This window comes from Symphalangus syndactylus, chromosome 22 (genome assembly GCF_028878055.3).
Source record: "Symphalangus syndactylus isolate Jambi chromosome 22, NHGRI_mSymSyn1-v2.1_pri, whole genome shotgun sequence".
Classification (NCBI taxonomy): Eukaryota; Metazoa; Chordata; class Mammalia; order Primates; family Hylobatidae; genus Symphalangus; species Symphalangus syndactylus.
The window spans coordinates 9865520-9893333 of record NC_072444.2 but is presented as its reverse complement, the minus strand read 5'-3'; the positions used below and the strand labels follow the sequence as shown (position 1 = coordinate 9893333).

Here is a 27814-nt window from a genome sequence, read left to right as displayed (position 1 = left end):
CACACACCATCCTGTGGTGATATCATTTACTTACTGGCTGCATATTGTTTATGGTCTGCCTTTCCCCTCCCGTCACTTGAGTGTAAGCTCCACTAGGGGCAGGGGCTGTTGTCTGTTTTGATTCCCAGTGTATTCAAAATGGCTGGAACAGCCTAGCACATCGCTGGCACGCCATAAGAATTTGTCGAATGAATGAATCAATGTTGGGACAGGAGCAAACCAAGGAAGTACCTAACCAGCCTGGCCACCAGAAGGCTTCGTTGGAAAAGCGCTGTCAGGGCTGGGATCTGAGGGATAAATAAAGGTTATCCAGGCACAAGAGTGGAGAGGAGAGGCCAGGCGCAGTGGCTCACACCTGTATCCCAGCACTTTGGGAGGCCGAGGTGGGTGGATCACTTGAGGTCAGAAGTTCAAGACCAGCCTGGCCAACATGGTGAAACCCCGCCTCTACTAAAAACACAAAAAATAAATAAGAAAGAGTGGGAGGAGTATTCCAGCCATGTGCAAAAGGCTGGGGAAGCGAGGAGGTGTTTCAGGATTGAGGAAATGCAAGTGCTTTGATGTGGCCGGAGAGAATGTTCTGGAAAAGGAAGGCAAGAGATGAGGCTGGAATGTTATCAGAGGCCAGGACACGAAGGACCACGTCATCAGGAGCCCAGACTTCACCTGAGGGCCATAGGGAGTCCTGGAAGTGTTGAAGCAGGAGGTGACATGTCAGAGCTGCATTTAGGAAGAGCAGAGGGGCCGGACAGGGTGGTGGCTCACACCTGTATCCCAGCACTTTGGGAGGTCGAGGCAGGAGGATCGCTTGAATCCAGGAGTTCGAGACCAGCCTGGGCAACCTGGCAAAACCCATCTCTACCAAAAATACGAAAATTAATCGGTCTAATAACCCAGTCTCTAAATAAAAATATACAAATAAATAAATATATATCTATTTTTTGTTTTAATAATAATTGTAATTTCCAATATGTTGTGCAAGGAGATGAGAGAGGAAGATCATATTAATTTGATATTTGTGGAAGAATTGTGCAAATCATATTTAGTGTCACCACAATGTGAGGATGAAATTTTTTTTTTAAGGAAGAGCAGATGGGAGGGAGGGGACAGTCCTGGGGAGGTGAGGCTGGAGGTGGGAAGACTAGCAGTGAGATGGTCTCAGGGCAAGATGATGTGGCCTGGACCACGCTGGGGAGGCTAGGGCGAAGGAAGAAGACCCAGGGTGCCTCTGGGGACTCTGGCTGGGCATCCAGGGTTTAGAGGTGTCATTCACTGTGGAGGGGAACACAGGAGAGGGGCAGGTTATGGGGAAGGTGCGGAGATTGAGGCCCTTTATGCCATGGAAATCAAGGCAGATGTGTGCACACCTGGAGCTCAAGGCTGGCCTGGACACAGGCTTGGAAGCGGGACAGAGTGAGGCCACATCCCCCACATCGGGGAGGATGATTCTGAGGACTTCTACTTACAAAACTGTAAGAAGAGGGGGCTCAGGTGGCAGGGTTTCAGGGAAGGGCAGAGGGTGGCCCCCTCCCCACCTCTCCTCCTCTCTTTGTCCTCTGGGCGGTCTCTAGGTCTCCACTGGCCCCTGCAGCCCCCAGTGGCTGGAATCACTCCCTGGAACAGAGACCTCTAAGCTCACTGCTCCAGGCTTCTTTAGAAAGCAGGGAGGAGGCCCCCCGCACAGATGGCTGCAGCAGTAGCCCCTCTGGAACCCAGCACCCACCTGTAGGAGATGACAGCCTGGACCTGGGACTCAGGCCCTAGTTATTCAGGGAAGGCTCAGGACTAGGCCTGAGCCATGTCGCAGTTCACATGGTCCCAGTAGGGCTGCAAGCAAGGCCAGCACAGCCTGGGCTCCTTTCCCCACACATGGCCCCTCAACAACCCCCATCTTGGACCCTGAGCAGAGCGAGAAGCACCTTGCCCAGACAGGAGAGATGAGCCCCTTCACCTAGACCCCACGGGCTTCGCGCCTCACTCCATTCTGCCTCCTACCTGCCTCTCTCCTCAGCCTTCCAGGCTGGGTTTCCATCCTCTCCTCTGAGCAACCTCACCAGCCTTCTAACTGCCCCTCCCTGCCCTGCCAAGCCATCTTCACACCTCAGCAGAGTCTTGCTAAAATGCAGTTCACACCACATCACTCATTTGAATCAATCAAGAACTCATCCCCAAAGACCAGACTCCTTACTGAGGCCTCTGGGGTCCTGCATGCCTGGCTGCTCTCTGCCTCCTACTCGAAATCTCTTGCAGTTCCCCAGTATGCTCTGCTCTGTTCTCCCCTCCCGCTCTATCTCCCACTCACCCTTGGCCCACCCATGACTTCCTCTGGGCACGCTTCCCTAGTCCTCAAGCTGTAGAAAGAAGACCTGCTTCAGCAATCCTCACACGCTGTGTCCTCCCTGTGTGAGTGCTGGGAGGACACTCACCACTGTTTCCTGGCAACCCCACAGTGTGCCCTAAACAGGCAGGCCAGCAGTATGGACAGAGTTGAACTGAAATGCATTAAGAAGCTCCTTCTTCCTTTCCTCTCCAGGTCCTTGGATCCTGCCCCATTAGGTAGGCAGGTATTATTACCCACTGCTGTGGTTTGAATGTGTCCTCCAAATTTCAGGTGTTGGAAACTTAATCCCCAAATTCTTATGTTGATGGCATTTGGAAGTGGAGCCTTCGGGAGGTATTTAGGATTAGATCAGGTCATCGGGGTGGGGCCCCCATGGTTGCTCTGGTGGCTTTACAAGAAGAGGAAGAGACATCTGAGTTGACATGCTCTTCCCTCTCACCATGTGATGCCCTCTGCCATGTTATGATGCAGCAAGAAGGTCCTCACCAGATGCAGCCCCTCAGCCTTGGACTTCCCAGCCTCCAAAACTGTAAGAAATAAAATTTTTTTTTTTGAGACGGAATTTCATTCTTGTTGTCCAGACTGGAGTGCAGTGGCACAATCTCAGCTCACTGCAACCTCTGCCTCCCAGGTTCAAGCGATTCTCTTGCCTCAGCCTTCTGTGTAGCTGGGATTACAGGCATAAGCCACCACACCCAGCTAATTTTTGTATTTTTGGTAGAGACGGGGTTTCACCATGTTGGCCAGGCTGGTCTCGAACCCCTGACCTCAGGTGATCCGCTCGCCTTGGCCTCTTAAACTGCTGGGATTATAGGCATGAACCACCATGCCTGGCCAGAAATAAATTTATTTTCTTTGTAAATTATCCAGTCAGCAGCATTCTATTATAGCAACAGGAAACAGACTAAGACGCCCTCCTCTTCCTCCCAGCTAGAAGGAGCAACCAAAGCCCAGAGGCTGTCCCTTCATCTGTGCTACCCACATGGTCTCAACCTTGAACCCAGTGACACAGTGGGGCCACCAAACTGAAGTCATGTTTCAACAAAATTCTCAAACCCTTCGGGCAAGTAAGAGCAGCAAGGAGATACAAGCAGGGGAGTTCGCATGGGGAGGGCTCCAGAGGCCCCGTGAGAAAGGGAACTTCCCCAGACCTTCTCGTTCTGAGGGGCCCTGTGGGTGTGGGGTTCCACCCCGACTAACCCCTGGTTCAGTCTTTTCCTGGCTGGGGGACTTTGGGCACACAGTTTAACCTCTCCAGGTGCAGTTTTCCTATATATAAAATGGAAAGAACCAGATAAACCTGCATTTCAGGGTTGCTGTGAACTTAATGAGCCAGCCAGTTACAGCTCCCCTTCCCAGAGTCCCAGGCCTTCCCATTGCCTCTGCATGTGTGAAGATTCAACTCTGGGCCGGGCGTGGTGGCTCATACCTGTAATCTCAGCATTTTCGGAGGCTGAGGCAGGCAGATCACCTGAGGTCAGGAGTTCGAGACCAGCCTGGCCAACATGGTGAAACCCTGTCTCTACTAAAAATACAATAATTAGCTGGGCGAGGTGGTGCATGCCTGTAGTCCCAGCTACTTGGGAGGCTGAGACAGGAGAATCGCTTGAACCTGGGAGGCAGAGGTTGCAGTGAGCCGAGATCGCGCCACTGCACTCCAGCCTGGGTGACAGAGCAAGACTCCATCTCAAAAAAAAAAAAAAAAAAAAAAAAAAAGACTGCAAAACCGTGGAACCAATGCTTCCAAATTTGCGGGGAACATTGTTTCAACCGGGAACTCAATACCAGCCAGACCACTGCTGAAGAATAAACAATGCTACACTTTGGGTTTAGGGTTAGAAGCAGTCTTTAAAAAAAAAATGTGGTAAAATACACGTAACATAAAATTTACCATCTTGGCTGGGTGTGATGGCTCATGCCTGTAATCCCAGCAATTTGGGAGGCCGAAGCAGGCAGATCACCTGAGGTTAGGAATTCAAGACCAGCCCGGCCAACATGGCAAGACCCAGTCTCTACTAAAAATACAAAAAGTAGCTGGGCATAGTGGCGGGCACCTGTAATCCCAGCCACTTGGGTGGCTGAGGCAGGAGGATTGCTTGAACCCGGGAGGCAGAGGTAGCAGTGAGCCGAGATCACATCACTGCACTCCAGCCTGGGTGACAGAGCAAGACTGTCTCAAAAAAAAAAATTGCCATCTTAATAGTTTTTTAAAAAAATCATGACACAGTCCTCAGGAGACCTTGAGAAATGTGCCCTTAATCTTTATTTTTTTTTTTGAGACAGAGTCTCGCTCTGTTGCCCAGACTGGAGTGCAGTGGCACGATCTCGGCTGACTGCAAGCTCTGCCTCCCGGGTTCACGCCATTCTCCTGTCTCAGCCTCCTGAGTAGCTGGGACTACAGGTGCCCGCCACCACGCCTGGCTAATTTTTTTTGTATTTTTAGTAGAGACGGGGTTTCATGTGTTAGCCAGGATGGTCTCGATCTCCTGACCTCGTGATCCACCTGCCTCGGCCTCCCAAAGTGCTGGGATTACAGGCATGAGCCACCGCCCCCGGCCCTTAATCATTTTTAAGTGTATAATTCAGTCATGTTAAGTATGTTCACATTGTGCAACCAACCAATCTCTAGGACATTTGAATCTTGCAAAACTGAAACTCTTCACCCATTAAACAACAACTCCCAATTTCCCCGTTCCCCCAGTGGCTGGGGAAAAGCCACCCTTTGACTTTCTTCTTCTTTTTTATTTTGCTGAGACGGAGTTTTGCTCTGTTGCCTGGGCTGGAGTGAAGTGGCTTCATCTCAGCCCACTGCAACCTCTGCCTCCCAGGTTCAAGAGATTCTCCTGCCTCAGCCTCCCAAGTAGCTGAGATTACAGGCACCTGCTACCATGCCCAGCTAATTTTTGTGTTTTTAGTAGAGACCAGGTTTCACCATGTTGACCAGGCTGGTCTCGAACTCCTGACCTCAGGTGATCCACCCACCTCAGCCTCCCAAAGTGTTGAGATTATAGGCGTGAGCCACTGCACCAGGCCTCCCTTTGACTTTCTATGAATTTCACGACTCTAGTTTCCTCATCTGAGTGGAATCATACGGTGTTTGTCGTTTCGTGATGGGCCTATTTCACTGAGCATAATGTCCAGAAGTTTCCTCCATATTGTGACATGTGTCATAATTTTATTCCCTTTTAAGGCTGAATAATATTTCATTGTATGGGCCGGGCATGGTGGTTCATGCCTGTAATCCCAGCACTTTGGGAGGTTGAGGCTGGAGGATTGTTTGAGCCCAGGGGTTCAAGACCAGTCTGGGCAACATAGCAAGACTCCTTCTCTATAAAAAAAGTTTAAAAATTAGCTGGGCATGGGCCGGGCGTGGTGGCTTATGCCTGTAATCCCGGCACTTTGGGAGGCCAAGGCGGATGGATCACGAGGTCAGGAGATCGAGACCATCCTGGCTAACACGGTGAAACCCCGTCTCTACTAAAAAAATACAAAAAATTAGCCGGGCGTGGTGGCGGGCGCCTGTAGTCCCAGCTACTCGGGAGGCTGAGGCAGGAGAATGGCGTGAACCCGGGAGGCGGAGCTTGCAGTGAGCCGAGATTGCGCCACTGCACTCCAGCCTGGGTGACAGAGCAAGACTCCGTCTCAAAAAAAAAAAAAAAAAAATTAAAAATTAGACAAGGCTCCAGACTGGAAGAAAAAAATTTCTTTTAAGTACTCACACCGTGTTCTGGAAAATGCAGAAAACAGTTAAAAGACAAGACACGCCCTTTTGCCACCGTCGCGCCTGGGAACTGCGAGCATTTCTGCAGGAGACCTGTGCGCTGCTGTGGTGCCGTCTTTGCACTGTGGTCATTGTGGAAGGGCGCCTTGAAGCCACTGGGCCAGGGGGTGGATCTCACTCTCCCAGGGAGGGAGCAACTCGAGGACAACTTCGGGACCCACAGGCCAGGCGTGTATCTGCTCTGGTGGGCAGCCTGGGTGCCTGCAGTATCATTGAGTGGCAAACTGCTTGGCAGCATCGCACGGTAGGGACACTGGTGACTTCCAGCCAGCATGCGGAGGGCTTCGAGCCCTTCTGCAGGCTCAGGGATGTGCTGGGCCTCCATCCCTCGCCCTCAGAGCACAGGCATTCTCCCTGTCCCTGCCACACTGCCCTTGACCCAGCTGGCTGCTGGGATGTTTCCCACTGCTTTGGGCGAGTGGGCCACGCCAGTGGGCGTTGAAGTGGATGGCAGGACACCTTAACAACCACTGCCCAGTGCTGTGTCAGTATCAGGCCCTTACCTTCCTCTACAGGGGGAGGAAACACGGGAAGAGAGGGGGGACCCCACCTCCTGCCTTGCAAGTTGCTGAAAAACACCAAGTCACGTGACACATCACCTACTGGAGTGTGTGGTGCCACTCAGCAGGCACGGGTCTGACCCCATCCTGTCACCCTGCTGCTGTGGTCAGCTGCCTCCTGCACTGTCCAAAGGAGGTCCTGAGCCATCCACTTTCAGAATCCAAAAGCTGACAGAGATGGGTTGATGAAACGAGGAACTTCTGTTCCCGGTGGCTGGAGGCATCCTCCTCACAGCTGGTGAGTGGGGGCACTTCCCTTCTGCCCCTGTACTACTGTGGGAACCTGATCTTCTTTCTCTGCACCATTCAGCTCTTGAGAAGCCAAAGAGAGATCCCCAGGCTGGTGCTCCCAACCTGGGGAAGTGAAAAGGGCTTGGGCCGTGACCACCTGCAGGCTCGGTTCAGATTTTAGTTCCTCCATTACATGGGCAACCGCAAGGAAGTCAGGTTCCCACTGAGTGTCTTATTTCCTCAAATAGCAGAGTGTTGGGAGAAATAAAGAAGATGAGAACTCGTGTCAGAGGTACAGGAGGTCCTGGGAAAGAACAATATCATGTAATGATTGTAGATATGGGGCACTGGGCATGTCCCCATATGCCTGGGTTACACTAACATTTTTACCAATACCTGTCTCCTGCCAGCCTTGGTTGTACAGAGGGAGAGGAGACTGAGGCTCAGAGAGGGTATGGAACTTGCCCAAGGTCACACAGCTAAGAAGCAGTGGATCCAGGGTTTGAGCCCAGCTCTGTCTATCTCCGAAGCCCATCCTCTACTGAAATTCTAGACATAGCTGGGCTGTGCAGAAATCCATCAAACTTCCACAATCTGCTTCAACACCTGGGAAAGAAATGAAGAACTGTCATTTTCTCTGGCCTGCAGGTGGAGCCTACCAGAGCCGGGTTAAAATCCCAGTGTCTCGATCTGAGGAGCGCCTCTGCCCGGCCACCCCATCTAGGAAGTGAGGAGCGTCTCTGCCCGGCCACCCCGTCTGGGAAGAAGTGAGGAGCGCCTCTGCCCGGCCGCCCCATCTGGGAAGTGAGGAACCCCTCTGCCTGGCCGCCACCCCATCTAGGAAGTAAGGAGCGTCTCTGCCTGGCCGCCCCGTCTGGGAAGAAGTGAGGAGTGCCTCTGCCCGGCCGCCCCGTCTGGGAAGTGAGGAGCACCTCTGCCTGGCCGCCCCATCTGAGATGTGGGGAGCGCCTCTGCCCGGCCGCCCCGTCTGGGAGGTCGACCACAGAGGCTAGAAGCAATGTGGGGGCTGGATGTGGTGGCTCACGCCTGTAGTCCCAGTACTCTGGGAGGCTGAGGCGGGTTGATCACTTGAGGCTAGGAGCTCGAGACCAACCTGGCCAACATGGCGAAACATATGAAAAATACAACTGTCAAACCAACCAACGAACCAAGCGACAACAAAACAGGTCTACCCTGGAGTCATACTCTAATTTTTTTCTATTTTCCCCCCTTTCTGATCCTTTATCCCACTTTCTTTTTCTTCCTCTTCCTTCTCCTTCTTCTTTGTCAAATAGAGGATTGAGTTATTATCATTGATCCATACAAAGTCCCTCTCTCATTTATTTTCTTTAATTCCCACCCCCCATTTCTATTCCCCGTCTTCCCATGTGCAACCTTCCTAATATGTTTGATATGCATCTTTTTGTTAGTATGTACTTTTAGAAAATGTTTATTGTTTTGTGTGCAAAAAAAAATAAAAAATAAAATAAAATCCCAGTGTCTCCACTTGGCATAACCTTAGGCAAGACCCTTCGCTTTTGTGAAGCCTGACCCAGGAGGTTGGGGGCTACAGTGAGCTGTGTGTGCACCACTGCACTCCAGCCTGGGTGACAGAATGAGACTGCCCACCCCTCTCAAAAAAAAAAAAAAACTAGAAAGAAACACAACAAAATATTAGTAGTAAGTGTAAGTATTTTGGGTGGTGGGTAAAGAATGCCCGCTTTTTATTTATCAAATGTTCTTTAGTTAGAATTTATTCATTGTATTTTAAACTTTTGTTATTATCTCTGATTAAAAGTCTTTTGTTACTTTTATAGTGACAAAAAAACTAAGGCATTTTGCGCAAAACCTATATCATCTTATTCGATCCTCACAATCTGCTGCGATATAATTCTTTCTCCTATTTTATTATTTTTTATTTTTTTAGAGACAGGGTCTTACTCTGATGCCTAGGCTGGGGCTGGAGTGCAGTGGCATGATCATAGCTCACTGCAGTCTTGACCTCCCGGGCTCAAGCCACCCTCCTGCCTCAGTCTCCTGAGTAGCTGAGAGTGCAGGTGCATGCCACCATGCCTGGATATTTTATTTATTTATTTATTTGTTTGTTTATTTATTTATTTATTTATTTTTGAGATGGAGTCTTGGTCTGTTACCCAGGCTGGAGTAAAGTGGTGCGATCTTGGCTCACTGCAACCTCTGTCCCCCGAGTTCAAGCGATTCTCCTGCCTCAGCCTCCCAAGTAGCTGGGATTACAGGCACGCACCACCACGCCCAGCTAATTTTTTTTTTTTTTTTTTGAGACAGAGTTTTGCTTTTGTTGCCCAAGCTGGAGTGCAATGATGCAATTTCGGCTCACTGCAAACTCCACATCCCGGGTTCAAGCGATTCTCCTGCCTCAGCCTCCTGAGTAGATGGGATTACAGGCATGTGCCACCACGCCCAGCTACTTTTGTATTTTTAGTAGAGCTGGGGTTTCTCTGTTAGTCAGGCTGGTCTCGAACTCCCGACCTCAGGCGATCCGCCCAACTTGGCCTCCCAAAGTGCTGGGATTACAGGCGTGAGCCATTGCGCCCCGTAATTTTTTGTATTTTTTAGTAGATACAGGGTTTTGCCATATTGGCCATGCTGGTCTTGAACTCCTGACTTCAGGAGATCTGCCCGCCTCACCCTCCCAAAGTGCTAGGATTATAGGTGTGAGCCACCGCGCCTGGCCTTATTTTATTTTATTTTATTTTATTTTATTTTATTTTTTAAGAGACGGGATCTTGCTAGGTTGCCCAGCGTGGTCTAGGACTCCTGGTCTCAAGTGATCCTCCTGCCTCGGTCTCCCAAAGTGCTGGGATTACAGGCCACGCCCAGCCTCTTCTCCCTGCTTTTTTGTTTTCGTTTTTGTTTTTTGAGACAGAGTTTTGCTCTTGGTGCCCAGGCTGGAGTGCAATGGTACAATCTCGGCTCACTGCAACCTCTGCCTCCCAGGTTCAAGCGATTCTCCTGCCTCAGCCTCCCGAGTAGCTGGGATTAGAGGTGTGTGCCACCACGTCTGGCTAGGTTTTTTTTGTATTTTTAGTAGAAATGGGTTTTCACCATATTAGGCTGGTCTCAAACTCCTGACCTCAGGTAATCCACCCGCCTCGGCCTCCCAAGGTGCTGGGATTACAGGCGTGAGCCATTGCGCCCGGCCCTCTTCTCCCCGTTTTAGAGGGTAGGAAACTGAGGTTCAGACAATCAAAGTGATTTGCCTAACGTCATACAACGAGCAAGAGGAGACCTGGGATTTGAACCTATGTTGGTCTGACTCCTGAGGGACAGGGAAATGGAAAAGGCTTATCCCGAGCCTGTGGGGTCAGGATAAGCGGTTGGTCCGGCTCCTAAGCAGATTTCTCTTTAGCCTTAGGAAGAATTTTTAACTAGAATTGGCGAGGCCTGGCGTGGTGGCTCACAGGTGGATCACACCTGTGATCCCAGCACTTTGGGAGGCGGAGGTGGGAGGATCACTTGAGTCCAGGTGTTCGAGGTCAACGTAGGCAATAATTATCGAAAGCGTATGTGAGTTCTGGAGAGGTAATGAGACCCCCTTCACCAGGAGGTTCCGACAGAGGACCACGGAGTGTCCTGGAGGGACATTCGGGAGCCCTGACGCTACATCTCCCTCCTCAAACCCAAAGGGCAGAGGCATGTCCCTCCTATGAGACGCAGAACAAGTCGGGCCGTGTCGCCTTTTTCTAACTGGGAGCACTGCTGAGGGGGCGTCTGGAACTTCTTCATCTTCACCATCGCCCCTCCCCCATGGGGTACTGCAGGGGGCGGGGGCGGGGCTTCGGCGGGGCGGGGCTGCAGGGCTCCCGCGGGCTGGCGGGGCGGCCTCGGCGTGCGGGGCGGGGCGGGGCATCGGCGGGGCAGGGCAGTGACGGGGCGGGGCTTCGGTTTGCGGGGCGGGGCTTCGGCGGGGCGGGGCTGCAGGGCTCCCGGGACCGCCCGCCCGCCCCTCAGTCTGCGCCCAGAGAGCCGCGGGCAGCATGGAGCCGGTGCCGCTGCAGGACTTCGTGCGCGCCTTGGACCCCGCCTCCCTCCCGCGCGTGCTGCGGGTCTGCTCGGGGGTCTACTTCGAGGGTGAGCGGGGGCTGGAACCCCTCCGAGCACTCCCTTGGTGTGGGGCGGGGGCAGAGACCCCGAGAAGACATTAGCAATCCGGGGAAACTGCCCCCGGGTTCAAATCCCGACGCTGCCACTGGCCAAGCTGTGTGATTTGGGTCCGCACTCAACCTCTCTGGACCTCGGCTTTTGCTTTCGTGGAATGGGGACCGCTGACCTGCCCCGCAGGGTAGTGATAAAAAGTCAGTGGGTTGAGGCGCGGGAGGTGAATGCAGCCGGGCCACTCCTAGGTGGCCGGCGGTGCGCATGGGACGGAGCTCCGACCGCGCCGGGACGCAGCATTAGGCCGCTGGTGGTCGTGGCTGCGTCTTGATTCTGAAGTGCAGGGTCAGTCTTCCCGTCGGTGTCCTCCCACTCCTCCCCCTGGCCCCCCTCTACACTGCCTTCCTTCAGTCCCTGCGTCCACCTTGGCCCTCTGTTTGACCATGGGCAGTACTTGATTTGATCAGCTCTTCAGTTCCCAGCTTAAATGGCGCTTCCTCCCGGAAGGCTTCCCGGCTCTCTGCTCCTTGCACGCCCCCGTACATCTGCCGCCTGCCCGCAGCGGCCTGGTTCACAGGGATGGGCACACAGCAGGCGCACAGTCACTAGTCATTGCCTGAAGGAGCAAGAGGTGAGGGACTAACAGAGAGTGGAGGGCAGGGGAGGACAGCACAGTGGATGGGTGGCCAGTGCTGCTCTGGGGGGAAGGAGGACCCGTGGGCCACCGAGTAGGGGAGATGGAGGTGGAGGAGAGAGATGCTGTGTGGGGGTGCGGGTTCCTTCCTTAGAGGGCGAACTGAGGCTTGAGGGCCCTGCCCCATCCTGTTCCCTGGCTGCAGGAAAACGCTCTGTCGCAGCAGCTTCCAGCAGAGTGTTTGGGGTCCCAAGTGGGGTCCTAGACCAAGGAGGTCCCGCGTGAAGGGTCCCGCAGTGGGTCTCTCCAGGTCTGCTTGGGAATCTGGCAGATCTGGGTTCAAATTCTGACTCTACCTCCAGGGGCTTTCTGCAGGCAGGCACCTGGGATCTGTTTGCTCTTCCCCCAGCCCAGGACCAAGCGTCTCTGTCCTCCCAGCACCCTTTGCCTGCTGGTATTACAACACCTGTTTCCTCATCCTGCCTGACGCGAGGTGGTGGAAATGGTGGAAGTCAGAGTGATGGTGACTAGAGAAGGCCCTGACAGGGTGTGGGTGTGTGGATGGGCTGAGTGCGGAGGACAGATGGCCATGCCAATAGGGGCAGGCGTCTAGCAGGGCACTCGGAAGGGGCTGGCTGCATGGTTAGGAGCACTGGCTCTGGAGGCAAACACCCTGGGTTCAACCTAGGTTTTTTTTTTTTTTTTTTTTTGAGACAGAGTCTGGCCCTGTTGCCCAGGCTGGAGTGCAGTGACACCATACAGCTCACTGCAGCCTCGACCTCCTGGGCTCAAGTGATCCTCCCACCTCAGCTTCCTGAGAGGCTGGGACCACAGGCACGCACCAGGACAACGTCCAGCTAATTTTTATATTTTTTGTAAAGATGGGATTTTGTCATGTTGCCCAGGCCGGTCTCAAACCCCTGGATTCAAGTGATCTGCCTGCCTCGGCCTCCCAAAGTGTTGGGATTACAGGCATGAGCCACCACACCAGGCCCTGTTTTTTGTTTAATAGGACATAGGTTGTGTGTGCTGGCTCATGCCTATAATCTCAACACTTTGGGACGCTGAGATGGGAAGATTGCTTGAGCCTACGAGTTCGAGATCAGCCCTGGCAACATGGTGAGACATCATGTCTACAAAAAATTTTAAAATTAAAAATTGCAGGGTGTGGTGGCTCATGCCTGTAATCCCAGCACTTTGGGAGGCTGAGGCAGGAGGATCACTTGAGCTCAGGGGTTCAAGACCAACCTGGGTAACATACTGAGACCGTGTCTCTACACAAAATAAAAAAATTAGCCGGGTGTGATGGTGCATGCTTGTAGTCTCAACTACTCAGGAGGCTGAGGTGGGAGGACTGCTTGAGCCTGGGAGGTTGAGGTTGCAGTGAGCTATGATTGCACCACTGCACTTCAGTCTGGGCGACAGTGAGACTCTGTCTCAAAAAAAAAGGACGAGGTCTGTGTTGCCCAGGCTTGTCTTGAATTCCCGTCCTCAAGCAGTCCTCCCACTTTAGCCTCCCAAAGTGTTGGGATTACAAGCGTGAGCCACTGCACCCAGCCATAACTTCCAGTTCTGCCTCCTATTACCTGATCATCATGTACAACCTACTCAGCCCCTGAGAGGCTGTTTTCTTTTTTCTTTTTTTGAGATGGAGTCGCCCTCTGTCACGCAGGCTGGAGTGCAGTAGCCTGATTTCAGCTCACTGCAACCTCCACCTCCTGGGTTCAAGCAATTCTCCTGCCTCAGCCTCCCGAGTAGCTGGGATTACAGACTCCAACCTCCATGCTGGGCTAATTTTTGTATTTTTAGTAGAGACAGGGTTTCACCATGTTGGCCAGGCTGATCTCGAACTCCTGATCTCAGGTGATCCTCCTGCCTTGGCCTCCCAAAGTGCTGGGATTACAGGCATGGGCCGCCATTCCTGGCCAGCTGTTTCATTATTTAGGAAATTGAAACTGCCTGTCTCCGCAAGAGCAGTCATGGGTCTTAAATGCAGTGACGCCTCGGTAGCCCTTGGCACAGTGCCGGGTATCTGTAGCACCACAGCTGCTGTTCTCACCTGTCTGGAAGGCCCATGCTCTGACATTGTAAACAGACTGTGGTTTATGACTGGTGGGCATTTTCCTGGGGGTACGTGGGGAGGTTTTCATCCGTTTCTCAGGGCTGATGTTGGGGCTGCCCTGTGGGTGGGGCTGGGTTCAGGTGGCCTCAAGGTCCTGCCATGTAGTCAGTCTGTTGTCCTCCATTAGCTGGATGGAGAGACTGTGCACTCGTGTGTGCAGGAGAGATCTTTATTGAGCACCTTCTGTGTTCTTGACACCACTTGCACACTTTATTTCATTTTATTTATTTATTTATTTTTATTTATTTTTTTTGAGACGGAGTCTTGGTCCGTTGCCCAGGCTGGAGTGCAGTGGTGTGATCCCGGCTGATGGCAAGCTCTGCCTCCCGAGTTCATGCCATTCTCCTGCCTCAGCCTCCTAAGTAGCTGGGACTACGGGCGCCCGCCACCACGCCCGGCTAATTTTTTTTGTATTTTTAGTAGAGACGAGGTTTCACTGTGTTAGCCAGGATGGTCTCGATCTCCTGACCTCGTGATCCGCCCACCTCGGCCTCCCAAAGTGCTGGGATTGCAGGCATGAGCCACCATGGCCGACCCTCACACACTTTAAACCAGGAAAGCAGAACTTTGCCCACTGGGCCTCATTCTGTCAGTGCTCCTCTATTTTCCAGGGTGCTAGGAGGGCTGGGTACCGGCCCTGGCTCCGGGAGATCTCCAGGGAGCCGCTGACCCCTCTTGGAGCCTGATTTTGTAGCTGTACCTGATTCCCTTAGTGTACAGCTACAAAATCAGGCTCAGAGAGGGTGATTCACTGGATAATTTACTGATTTGTGGACTTAACACATACTCAGAGGCCAAGCCCTGTGCTGGCTGCAGTGATGTTGAGATGGATCAGCCCTGCCTGTGAACTCAGTGGAGGAGGCACGGGGATGTGAAAAAGGCCAGAGAAGTGTGCCACAGTGGGGTGCACTGATGCCAGGAGGGGCAAGGACAGCTGAGGATGACTGAACCTGTGGGCATGAGGCAGGAACGACAGAGCAGGGCATGCCAGGCAGCAGGCACCATGTGCAAAGCCGTGGCAGAGCAGAGCTTGTTGGGCACCAGGGCACAGGCTGCCCAGCACTTGGCCCTTGTCCAGTGGGGAAATGGAGTCCTTCTCTCCACAGGCTCTGTCTATGAGATCTCTGGGAATGAGTGCTGCCTCTCCACGGGGGACCTGATCAAGGTCACCCAGGTCCGCCTCCAGAAGGTGGTCTGTGAGAACCCGAAGACCAGCCAGACCATGGAGCTCGCCCCCAACTTCCAGGGTAAGGTGGGCACCTCTGCCTCCCCATGTGTCCTGGCACTCTCCTGGCACACCCGCAGGCTGCTCGCGGGCTTGCCACATGCAGCAGTCACTCCCTCCGCTTGGGGTTTGCTCCCGAGGCCCTCACATTCACCACAACCCACCCTCGAGGGTGGAGATGTCCTCGGAGGGTCTGCAATGCCCTGGACTCAGAGAGGTTGCGCCCTCGCCCTCTCGGTCTCTGGTCACACCTGTCCCTGTTCCAAGCCCTGTCCAGGTGCCTGTCTCTGTGTTCACTCACACATTCAGTCCCCAAACATCTGCAGACACCCATGTGTGCCAGGCTCTGTGTGGGGGGCTGTGGGTGTGGGGCTCAGGATGAACCAGGTGCCGCCCTCTCCAGCGGGGAGCTTCCGGGATGACAGTGAGAGGAGGGCAACAGTAAAAGGAGGCGTAAGCTTTAGAGAGGGCTCTGAGCAAGAGTAACCTGCCTCAGGGTCCGTGAGGGCTTCCTGGAGGAGGTGCATCTGAACATCCCAGCCACAGGGAGTAGCGTGTGCACATTTGGTGCTCAGGAAACCCCAAGGAGCTCAATTATTATTATTATTTTTTATTTTTACTTTTTTGAGACGGAGTCTCGCTCTGTCACCCAAGCTGGAGTGCAGTGGCACGATCTGGGCTCACTGCAAGCTCCGCCTCCCGGGTTCACGCCATTCTCCTGCCTCAGCCTCCCCAGTAGCTGGGACTACAGGCGCCCGCCACCACGCCTGGCTAATTTTTTTTGTATTTTTAGTAGAGACGAAGTTTCACCGTGTTAGCCAGGATGGTCTCGATCTCCTGTCCTCGTGATCTGCCTGCCTGTGTCTCCCAAAGTGCTGGGATTACAGGCGTGAGCCACCGCATCCGGCCACAGCTCAATTATTTTAAGAGGCATGGAGTGTGGTGGGCCAGTGGCCTGAAGCCAGTGGCCTGGAATTGAATCCCAGTGGCCTTGGGCAAGCTAGGCAAGTTCCTCTCTAGGCCTCTCTGGGACCTCCCTGGGCCTCAGTTTCCTCTTCTGTAATGAGGGCGATTCGGCTTGATATGAGGATGAAATGAGCTGATATGTATACAGCACTTAGAAGGGGGCCTGGGACAGGCTGGGTGCAGTGGCTGGTGGCTCATGCCTGTGATCCCAGCTCTTTGGGAGGCTGAGGCGGGTGGGTCACCTGAGGTCAGGAGTTCAAGACCAGCCCAGCCAACATAGTGAAACCCCGTCTCTGCTAAAGATACAAAAATTAGCTAGGCATGGTGGGGGGCACCTGTAATCCCAGCTATTGGGGAGGCTGAGGCACGAGAATCACTTGAACCTCGGAGGTGGAGGTTGCAGCCTGGGCAATAGAGACTCTGTCTCTCAAAAAAAAAAAAAAAAGTTTGAGGGGGCACCTGGTACTAAGCAGGCACACTCTGAGGACTGGCTGTTATGTGACTGCCTGCCAGAGGTGGGAGAGTGTGGCTTCCAGGTTAGGGGCAAGTTGTGTGGGCAGCCACAGGAGCCACACCACCTGGGGGCTATGTGCTGTGCTGATACTGTTTGTTCTTTATTTCCAAGGCACTGAGGAGCCAATGAGGGTTTTTTGTTTCTTGTTTTTAGTAGAGACAGGATCTTGCTATGTTCTCCAGCCTGGTCTCAAACTCCTGGGTTCATGTGATCCTCCTGCCTCGGCCTCCCAAAGTGTTGGGATTACATGCGTGAGCCACCACGTCCGGCCCCAATGACAGTTTTTAATATGGAAGTGATGTATTTTATATTTCGAATTTTTTCTTTTTCTTTTGAAATAATTTGAAACTTACAGAACTAGAATTTGCTAAAACTCCTGTACATCCTTTATCCAGATTCATTCATTTTTTTTTTTTTTTTTTTTTTTTTTGAGACAGAGTCTTGCTCTGTCACCTAGGCTGGAGTGCAGTGGTGCAATCACGGCTCACTGAAACCTCTGCCTCCCTGGCTCAAATGATCCTCCCACCTTAGCTTCCTGAGTAGCTGGGATTTCAGGTGTGGGCCACCACACTCAGCCAATTTTTTATTTTTATTTTTATTTTTTGAGACAGAGTCTTGCTCTGTTGCCCAGGCTGGAGTGCAGTGGCATGATCTCAGCTCACTGCAACCTCCATCGCCTGGGCTCAAGCAATCCTCCTGCCTCAGCCTCCCAAGTAGCTGGGACTACAGGCCTGTGCCACCATGCCCAGCTAGTTTTGTTGTTGTTGTTGTTTGTGTGTGTGTTTTTTTGTTTTGTTTTGTTTTTTGAGACAGAGTCTCACTCTGTCACCCAGGCTAGAGTGCAGTGGAGCGATCTCGGCCCATTGCAACCTCCACCTTCTGGGTTCAAGCAATTCTCCTGCCTCAGCCTCCCAAGTAGCTGGGATTACAGGCATGCACCACCACACCCGGCTAATTTTTTTGTATTTTTAGAGACAGGGTTTCACCATATTGGCCAGGATGGTCTCGATCTCCTGACCTGGTGATCCACCCGCCTCGGCCTCCCAAAGTGCTGGGATTACAGGCGTGAGCCACCATGCCTGGCATTTTTTTTTGTATTTTTGGTAGAGACAGAGTTTCACCATATTGCCTAGGGTGGTCTCCAACTCCTGAGCTCACGTGATCCGCCTGCCTCAGCCTCCCAAGTGCTGGGATTACTGGTGTGAGCCAATGTGCCTGGCCAATTTTTAAATCTTTTGTAGAGATGAGGTTTCATTATATTGCACAAGCTGGTCTGGAGCTCCTGGGTTCAAGCAATTCTCCTGCCTCAGCCTCCCAAAGTGTTGGGATTATAGGCGTGAGCCAGTGTGCCTGGCCAAAAACGGCCTCAGGTTTCCTTTTTTTTTCCCCCATCAAGTGTTAAACATTTGTTACATGTTTCTCTCTCTCTCCACACATACACACACACGTGAATGTATTACTTATGTGTATATATGGATATGTTTTTTCTGAACCATTTGAGAGTAAATTGCAGACATATTCCCTTTTGCATCTATATATTACCCCTAAATATTATAGTATCTCCCCAAAACAAGGACGTTCATTCACATGGTTCAGTGATCAAATTCAGGAAACTTAATCTTGGTACAGTACTACTGCCTAATCCACAGTCTATATTTGAATTCCAGCAAATATCCTCATAATATGCTTTATAGCAGTTTTTCCACCCAATCCAGAGTCCAGTCCTAGATCACACATCATATTCAGTTGTCCTGTTTCTTCATTCTCCTTCAGACTGGAACAGTTCCTCTGCCTTTGTCTTGACGTTGACATTTTGAAGCATCTAGACCAGTACTTATGTAGAATATCCCTCAGTCCCAGCTTGTGCGGTGTTTCCTTGATTAGCGTCAGGTTGTGGGTTTGGGGCAGGAAAAGCCTTCTTCCCAAAAGCGGTATCAGTCTGGAAGCGAGGTATTCAGGTCAGCTGGTGGCGGAACGGGTGGGGGCTGGAGGGAGGGGGTGCGGGGGCAGGTGGGCAGTCAGTATTGGCAGCCAGGATGCAGGGGTAAAGTGGGTGGTCTGAGGTGGCTCTGGCCAGCAGCTCCTGGGATGTTAGTTTGGGAGACAGGGACAGTAGGTTGTGGATGGGTGGGATCGGAGCTGTGCAGAGGCATCTGGAGGAAAGGCTAAGATGGCAGTTAGAGGCAGGTAGGGTCAGGAGCTTGGAGAGTGTGGAAGTCTAGTGTGTCTGTCAGGGAATGTGTCCCTCTTCCATTCTCTGTGTCTCTGATGACAAGTCTCTCTCGGTTCCTACTTCCTGTCTCTCCCTCTCCCTTCATGCACTGCCACTTTCTGCCCTGTGTCCCTCAGCCCTGCAGCCCAGATGTCCAGATGCAAATCCCTCGTTGACACCTGTCCCTGGGGGATTCTGGCTGGGTCATGTGCAGGGCCAGACTGGGGTCTGGACCTGGCAAAGGCCTGCCCCACCCTGACACCGCACAGTGACCTGCCTGCTCTCTGCTGTCCCCCACAGGCTACTTCACCCCCCTCAACACCCCACAGAGCTACGAAACCCTGGAGGAGCTGGTCTCTGCCACAACTCAGAGCTCCAAGCAGCTGCCCACTTGCTTCATGTCGACCCACAGGATTGTCACAGAGGGCAGGGTGGTGGCTGAGGACCAGCTCCTCATGCTTGAGGCTGTGGTGATGCACCTCGGGATCTGCTGTGCCCGCTGTGTCCTGAGCATGGAGGGTCAGCAGGTCATCCTGCACCTGCCCCTATCCCAGAAGGGGCCCTTCTGGAAATGGGAGCCTAGTGCCCCTCGAACTCTGCTCCAGGTCCTACAGGATCCAGCCCTGAAAGACCTCGTCCTCACCTGCCCGACCCTGCCCTGGCATTCCCTGATCCTGCGGCCCCAGTATGAGATCCAAGCCATCATGCACAGTGAGTTGCCTGGGCAGGGGGACGAGGGCTGCTGGGAGAGAGAAAGAGGGGTGCCCCTGGGAGCTGCTCTGATGGGAGACACCCCCACCCCACCCCTGAGGATCAGCTGGAACTTCAGGTTGCTCCCTCTGTATTACACTGAAGTTATTCTTTTTTTTTTTGAGACGGAGTCTCGCTCTGCCGCCCAGGCTGGAGTGCAGTGGCGCAATCTCGGCTCACTGCAAGCTCCGCCTCCCGGGTTCACGCCATTCTCCTGCCTCAGCCTCTCCGAGTAGCTGGGGCTACAGGCGCCCGCCACCACGCCCGGCTAATTTTTTGTATTTTTAGCAGAGACGGGGTTTCACCGTGGTCTCGATCTCCTGACCTCGTGATCCGCCCGCCTCGGCCTCCCAAAGTGCTGGGATTACAAGCGTGAACCACCGCGCCCGGCCCAAAAATTTTTTTAAAAAATTAACTAGGCATAGTGCTTGTAGTAGCAGCTACTCCAGAGGCTGAGGCAGGAGGATCGCTTGAGCCCAGGAGTTCAAGGTTGTAGTGAGCTATGATCACACCCTTGCACTCCAGCATGGGCAACAGGGCGAGACCTCACCTCTCTTTTTTTTTTGAAGCAGAGTCTTGCTCTGTCACCCAGGCTGGAGTACAGTGGTTGATATCAGCTCACTGCAACCTCCATCTCCCGGGTTCAAGCGATTCTCTTGCCTCAGCCTCCCTAGTAGTTGGAATTATAGGCACCTGCCACCATGCCCAGATAATTTTTTTGTATATTTAGTAGAGACAGGGTTTCGCCATATTGGCCAGGCTGGTCTGGAACTCCTGACCTCAGGTGATCTGCCCACCTCGGCCTCCCAAAGTGCTGGGATTACAGGCGTGAGCTACCGAGCACAGCCTAAAAATAATAATTTTAAAATTTATTTTTATTTTTTCTTAAAACTTGGAGGAAAAAAAAATAAAAATAATGTTTTTAAGAAGATTGGGGCCAGGCACAGTGGCTCACGCCTGTAATCCTAGAACTTTGGGAGGCCGAGGCAGGCGGACCACGAGGTCAGGAGATCGAGACTATCCTGGCTAATATGGTGAAACCCCGTCTCTACTAAAAATACAAAAACATTAGCCGGGCATGGTGGCGGGCACCTGTAGTCCCAGCTACTCGGGAGGCTGAGGCAGGAGAATGGCGTGAACCCGGGGGGTAGAGCTTGCAGTGAGCCGAGATCGCACCACTGCACTCCAGCCTGAGCGACAAGAGCGAGACTCCGTCTCAAAAAAAAGAAAAAAAAGGTTGAAGGGAAAGCATGTGTGGGAACGTGGCGTAGTGTAAATTGGAAGATTCTGATTGGAAAAAAAAGATGGCAGCAGGGGCCGGGCGTGGTGGCTCACGCCTGTAATCCCAGCACTCTGAGAGGCCAAGGTGGGAGGATCACCTGAGGACAGGAGTTCAAGACCGGCCTGGCCAACATGGTGAAACCCCATCTCTACTAAAACTACAAAAATTACCTGGGCATGGTGGCGGGCGCCTGTAATCCCAGCTACTCGGGAGGCTAAGGGGCACTCCATCTCGAGTGAAACTCCATCTCAAAAAAAAAAAAAAAAAAAAAGAAAAGAAGGCAGCAGAAGGGAGGCCAGCTGGCCCAGCCAATGCTCTATGCCTGGGGTGGGGGCCGCTCCTGGGGTGGCATGCAGTGCCACTGAGCCACCCCTCTCCACAGTGCGCAGGACCATCGTCAAGATCCCTTCTACCCTGGAGGTCGACGTGGAGGACGTCACCGCCTCCTCCCGGCACGTCCACTTCATCAAACCGCTGCTGCTGAGTGAGGTCCTGGCCCGGGAAGGCCCTTTCCCCCTGTCCATGGAGATCCTGGAGGTTCCTGAGGGCCGCCCCATCTTCCTCAGCCCGTGGGTGGGCTCCTTGCAGAAAGGCCAGAGGCTTTGCATCTATGGCCTAGCCTCACCACCCTGGCGGGTCCTGGCCTCAAGCAAGGGCCGCAAGGTGCCCAGGCACTTCCTGGTGTCAGGGGCCTACCAAGGCAAGCTGCGGCGGCGGCCAAGGGAGTTCCCCACGGCCTATGACCTCCTAGGTGCTTTCCAGCCAGGCCGGCCACTCCGGGTGGTGGCCACTAAGGACTGTGAGGGCGACAGGGAGGAGAATCCGGAGTTCACGTCCCTGGCTGTGGGTGACCGGCTGGAGGTGCTGGGGCCTGGCCAGGCCCATGGAGCCCAGGGCAGTGACGTGGATGTCTTGGTTTGTCAGCGGCTGAGTGACCAGGCTGGGGAGGATGAGGAGGAAGAGTATGAAGAGGAGGCAGAGAGCTCAGAGCGGGTCCTGCTGCCCCTCCACTTCCCTGGCAGTTTCGTGGAGGAGATGAGTGACAGCCGGCGCTACAGCCTGGCGGATCTGACTGCCCAGTTTTCACTGCCTTGTGAGGTCAAGGTGGTGGCCAAGGACACCAGCCACCCCACTGACCCTCTGACCTCCTTCCTGGGCCTGCGGCTGGAGGAGAAGATCACAGAGCCATTCTTGGTGGTGAGCCTGGACTCTGAGCCTGGGATGTGCTTTGAGATCCCTCCCCGGTGGCTGGACCTGACTGTCGTGGAGGCCAAGGGGCAGCCAGACTGGCCAGAGGGGTCTCTCCCCAGAGCCACAGTGGAGGAGCTGACAGACACCTTCTATTATCGTCTTCGGAAGTCACCAGCCTGTGAGATCCAAGCCCCCCCACCCAGGCCCCCTAAAAGTCAGGGCCTCAGCGGGCAGAGGAGACACAGCAGCGAGGGAGGCGTCAAGGTACCAGTATAATCCCAGAGGGCAGGGAGAGGTCACCTATTGGGATCACTGCTTCTTTGTCACGTCTGTCTGTCATGTTTCTCTTGCAACTGTGTAAACTTGTAGTTTATAAACTTGCACACTTTGCACCCATTATTCTCATTCCACCTCACAATTAATCCTGAGGTTGGCATGATTATCAGTATCTTATGATTGAGAAAACGAGGACTTGGAGACGCTGAGACTCACCCAGGGTCCCTGTTAGTAAGTGGGAGGACGGAACTTGGCCACGGACAGTCCAACTCCAAGTTCATGGTGCGTTCCTCTCTCCACTACTGCTGCCTTCACTCCCTAGCTCGAGCCTCATCATTTTTCCCCTGAACTGCTTCAGCAGGCTCTTACAGCTGTCAGAAAGGCCTCCTAACTCCTTTGTTAGTCATTGATGGGCCTCGGCTCCATCTTCTGGAACCTTCTGTGGCTGCCCGTCATCGTGGGATGATGCAAACCCCTTAACATGGCATCCAGGGTCCTTTATAAGCTGACTTGTTGCACCTCCCCGACCCATCTTCCTCCACTTACTCTGCTGTCCACGCTCCAGCGAGAGAAGTGCCTGCAGCTCCCTCATGGCGCCGGGACTCCTGCTTCAGAGCCCCACACCCGGGCCTTCTGCCAGCAGTGTTCTTCCTCCGTCAGGCTCACAGGCAAGGTGGGACTCAGATTTCTCCCTCAGCAGCGGTGGTGCTGCCTCCTCTTCTGTACTCCCACTGCACACTCTACGTAGCTCAGGACACGTTGTTTTTAGTGAGCCTACCTGAGTCTCTGGCTGAAAAGAGTTCTGTGGAGGCAAGGACCTTACCTGCTCCAAGGCCAGAGAGGACCTGCTAAACGGGGCCAAACAGAATCACAGATGAGCGGGAAAGAGCCAGGCATGGGGTCAGAAAGACTAAGTTTACGTTCCAGTTCACTTACTCTGCCTGTGCTGGGTACTCCTCCGAGCGTCCTTTTTCTCACCAGTAGACCTGTGATATCCTCTGCAGCTGCTTTCTGTGACCTGCTTACTCTGTGGCAGGCCCCTGATATGCTTTGTCCCAACCAATTCCCACAGGGCTTAGTTACACACCGGTGTCCTGCTTCACAGTTGAGAAGGTGAGAGGCACAGAGAGGTCCAATAGTTGACCTGAGATCACACAGCCAAGTGGCAGGGCCAGGGCTTGCAATTGGGTCTGAACACACAGCCTGAGCTTCTAACTACTGTGGTCTGCTGAGAACGGGAGGGGATGAGACAGATCGAAAGTCCTTTACTATCCCCAGCTCGTTTTGGGATCTTGGGTGACTCGTATTTAATCATGTGTGGTAGGCAGCAGGTGGCAGTGGACATGACAAGATGACTCCTGAGCGGTCTCAGCCCCAGGAGGGGCTTTTATCTGTGGGGTGAGCATGGCAAGTCATTTCCTGACAATGGCTGGACTGAAACATCCGAAACACAGGCTTTGTGCCAGTGCCGAAAAGGGTACTTTCCAGAACCGACAGACCTTAGCCCGTGTCTTGGCTCCTGCTGGAGGGACTCTGGGCCCAGTCACTGCTGTCGCCCTGGAACCACAACTTTTCCCCTCTGTGCGTTGGAATCTTGGTGCTGATCGGCGAGCTGTGCCTCACACTCTGTAAAGCGTGGTGAGGCGCCAAGACCTCTGCCCTTACAGGTCCCAGGCGTGGCTCTGGGTCCCCGTGTGACCTTTGACAAGGCACACTTCCTCTCCTACATAAACTGGGAATTGAAACCACTCAGAGGGTGACTTGAGGATTAAAGCGCAGATGTCATGTAGCATCTGGCACATGGGGGAGCGCAGTGGAAGTCCTCTTCCTTCTGGGCCGCCTCAGCTCAGGCGCCGTCCCGAGGCTTTGTCGCTGCTTTCTTACGGTATCCCCACTTTGCTTTTTTCCCCTTCAGCAAGAGAATTAAAGGACATTGGCCGAATTGCTAAGTGGAGAGTCCCAGGAACACCCTGTCTCCAGCCCCCAACCCCATCCTCATTTTCTACCCTGATCCCTTTCTCCCTTGCCAGAGAATATTCCACATGCGTGTAGCGAAAACACCAGGGGTCTTGAGAGGCCATAGCCTGAAAAGGAAGTAGAGAGAGAAGCAGAGGAAGTGACACTTAACGTGAATGACCGTTTTTCATGGACTCTGCTTCCCCATTTCTTGAGACCCTGATGATTTCTGCTTTTTCTCCCAAAGTCTTCTCAAGTCTTAGGATTGCAGCAACACGCTCTGCTGCCCAAATCCAAGGCAAAGACCTTGCCAGGGTTCACCAAGGATGACTCCAGTATGTACAGCAAGATTCCTGCCCACAGGCCCGCTAAGCCCCAAAGGCAGGATCTAGGTGAGTCCCTGTGGGCGCTGCTCACCCTTGTCCCTGTGTCTCCCCTCCCTGCCTTGCTGCTTCCTTTGCCTCTGATGACCCTGTCCAGGGACAGACCCTTCTATGGTCCCAGTTTGATGGACAGGCCTCTGGGGTGGGCTCAGGTAGAAAGGTCCCTACTGTCTTTCCCATGGGCTCTAGGGCTTTGGCAAGGAAAATGAGTTCAGTCCCCAACATACTACCCTCCCTGCAGCACACAGGAAAATGAAAGGGTTGCAAAGTGTTGAGACAGAACAAATTGTGGTTTCTAGGCTAGCAAAGACCGTAGAGCATCCAGGCCAACTCTTTCCCTGTGCAGATGAGGAAACTGCCCTACACAAGGGAAGGAACTTGCCTAATGCTGAAGATCCTCACTGACTCGGACTCTTTCGCAGATGATGATGAACATGATTATGAAGAAATACTTGAGCAATTTCAGAAAACCATCTGAGTGCTGGAGGAACCACACTTCCTAACTGCTGCTTCTCAGTGAATCCGACGCCAGCCAACTGTTTTAAGCCTCTAAAAGACCTCGGGCAAGGTCTCACAGAAATGGAGCTGCAGACGGGGAGTAGCTTTGTGGAAACTGATTTGATGGACACTGCACCAGCTTCCTTCAGGTTCTAGATTCTTGCTACTTGGGGTGGGCTGGTTTGGACCTAACATCTCGCACGTGACTCCCTCAGCCTCAGAGCCTTGGGATGCAGAGCAGCTGGCAGGGTTCCTCTCAATCCTGCAACCCCAGCTGTCCCACCGGTGGGTGCAGAGGGGAATCCGAGGCCATCAACCTTGGTGATAGCAGCGCAGTGCCAATGCCTCTTAGTAAAAGGGATTCCATCCTGATCACACTGCATGGGAGATTTTGTTAACGTCTGCCACCCCCACTCTCATCCCCAAGCTCTAAGCCCCCGGGAGGCCTGGACTGTCTTCCTCATTTCTGTAGCACCTAGCCTGATAGATCTGCATGTGGTAAACAGGGGTTGTATGGATTAATGTGGGAACTTGGCTTCAAGAGCACAACCTTAGGACCTTGGGCCCCAAGAGCTGGTGGTGAAATGAGAGGAGCCAATTTAAGAAGACCCTTATGGAGACCTGAGGCTACAGAAAACTGGCAGGTTTCATCAGGTGGTTAAAGTCGTCAAAATTGTAAGTGACTATCCAAGATTATTTCATTTTAAAACCATAGAATAAAAATGACACCAGAGCTTCTATATGAAGGAGAACGGTATCATTTATTAAGTTCTGACTGCGTGCCAGGCACTCACAAACCATATCCAAGTCCTCAACTTTCCAGAATGCCTGATTTGAAAGATTAGGGAACAGGCTGCATGGTCAAGTACCTTAGGATGCTGACAAGTTGCAGTTAAGGGTGAGGACTTGGAAAGTATGAGACTGGGTTAGGATCCCAGCTTGCTACCTACCAGCCAGGGCTATGAGCAAGTTATTTTAACCTAAGTTTCAGTTTTTTGACATGTCAAATGAAACTATAGTTACTACCTCAGAAGACTGACTGTTTTAAGGATCAAATGAGATAATCTTTGTAAACCATTTAGTGCAGTGCCTAGCACATAGTAAACATTCAACAAACGTGTCATTATTGAGCAAGATCGTGTAGCCATTCTGCCTCCAAAGCCGATACTCTTTCCATCCCTCCACGTTTCCTAGTCACGGAATACATCCCAGTGTTAAAAATATACCATATCCCTAGACTGTGCAGATAGAGTATGCTGACTGGTTGGCGAGCCTCCCTGTCTTTAGTGGAGATAATACAAGCCTTTGTCCGTGCAGAGACTAACCCAGTTTTCAGAGGCAGTCAAGGCCTGTTCAGTGAGACAAGACCACAGCCCACATTTCCTCTAAGTGGTGGGACTTTGGTTTATAGACTGATGCAGTCACGGACAGCAAAGACAGGAAATGGACAAAGAGATGATCTAAGACTCCAGCTGAGATGGGAGCCTAGAGGGTGAGATGCCCACTTCCTGGTTTCTAGGCATCGCCCCTGGGTGTGTCCTTCCTTTGCGTAACATCTCCCTGGGCTGCCTGGACTTGCTGCACTTTCTAGCCTCCAGGCCTCCGTACTCCAGCATGGAGTTCTCCAGGTGACTACTGAGTGGCTCCTACAGGCTGCTGGGCCAGCCACCAGGATCTGACATCCCACCCTCATCTGCCCATCAGCTCCCATGCCCTTCTCTAGAGAAGTCAACCTGCGCTGCAAAGGAGGACCCTGAGGAAGGGAGTACTGTAGGGAGAAGCAACGGGCAAGAAAGTCAGACAGAAAGTTCCTCCTTGGCACAGAATCCCCGGGGGCTACGGTGATGCACAAATGCCAAGTTTTTACTCTTCCACATTTGCATTTACTCTTGGCACAAAATTGAGCAAGATGAGTAATAAAGCCACAAAAGCAGGGGTAAAAGAGGGCTTCCAGTTCCTATAAACGGGCTGAGGAGGCCAGGTGCAGTGGCTCACGCCTGTAATCTCAGCACTTTGGGGGGCCAAGGCGGGCGGATCGTGAGGTCAGGAGATCAAGACCATCCTGGCCAACATGGTGAAACCCTGTATCTACTAGAAATACAAAAATTAGCTGGGCATGATGGCATGCGCCTGTAGTCCCAGCTACTCGGGAGACTGAGGCAGGAGAATCACTTGAACACGGGAGGTGGAGCTTGCAGTGAGCTGAGATTGTACCACTGCACTCCAGCCTGGGCGACAGAGCAAGACTCCGTCTAAAAAAACAAATAAAAAGAAAAATAAAAAAGAAAACCACTTCCACCTAGAAGTACTGCTACTGCTTTGCCCATCTGAGGGCGCCTAGCTTCATAACTAGAAATAAGCTTACCAACCATGAAAGTATCCCGTCACATATTCCAAATTCAAACACACGATTTTACTTGTTCTTAGTCATTGTTCCTTCTTTGAGAAAATAACCAAGAACGAACACACTTGCAAATGAACATGCTGGCTGAGTTTCACGCATTTGCGTAGTTCTGCAGATGTTAACAACTCTGCATGTATAGAAAACAACCATACATTCAGTCACTGTTAGAAACCAAGTAGGTGGAGCCTTCTCTACACAGCTGCTAGATCTCATTTAGAAACAGAGTTAAAGCAGAGAAATTTTTTTTTTGAGATGGAGTCTCGCTCTGTTGCCCAGGCTGGAATGCAGTTGTGCAATCTCGGCTCACTGCAAGCTCTGCCTCCCAGGTTCACGCCATTCTCCTGCCTCAGCCTC

General features: G+C 52.6%; 1 protein-coding gene and 2 long non-coding RNA genes across 11 annotated transcripts in view; 2 read left to right on the top strand and 1 right to left on the bottom strand.

Moving 5' to 3' along the window:
* LOC134735618 (uncharacterized) overlaps positions 1 to 27814 on the bottom strand; it is a 290658-nt gene that overhangs the window by 102783 nt on the left and 160061 nt on the right. The gene's annotated exons all lie outside the window — the stretch shown is intronic.
* Positions 6710 to 8405, top strand: LOC134735616 (uncharacterized). The gene is made up of 2 exons (XR_010118891.1): positions 6710 to 6920; positions 7562 to 8405. It is a non-coding gene; the product is annotated as an uncharacterized lncRNA (long non-coding RNA).
* On the top strand, positions 10842 to 25796 carry THEMIS2 (thymocyte selection associated family member 2). 9 transcript variants are annotated; one of them, XM_063631438.1, is made up of 7 exons: positions 10842 to 11023; positions 14910 to 15050; positions 19021 to 19431; positions 21135 to 22207; positions 22785 to 22892; positions 24423 to 24567; positions 24981 to 25796. In XM_063631438.1, exons 1-7 carry the CDS (start codon positions 10930 to 10932, stop codon positions 25034 to 25036), a joined length of 2028 nt encoding a protein of 675 aa, XP_063487508.1. In that variant the 5' UTR covers positions 10842 to 10929; the 3' UTR covers positions 25037 to 25796. The 9 variants fall into 9 exon arrangements, with proteins under 9 accessions (XP_063487508.1, XP_063487507.1, XP_055117274.1 ...); XM_063631437.1 differs by having other exon boundaries at positions 24905 to 25796; XM_055261300.2 differs by lacking the exon at positions 22785 to 22892 and having other exon boundaries at positions 10901 to 11023; positions 21135 to 21289; positions 21677 to 22207.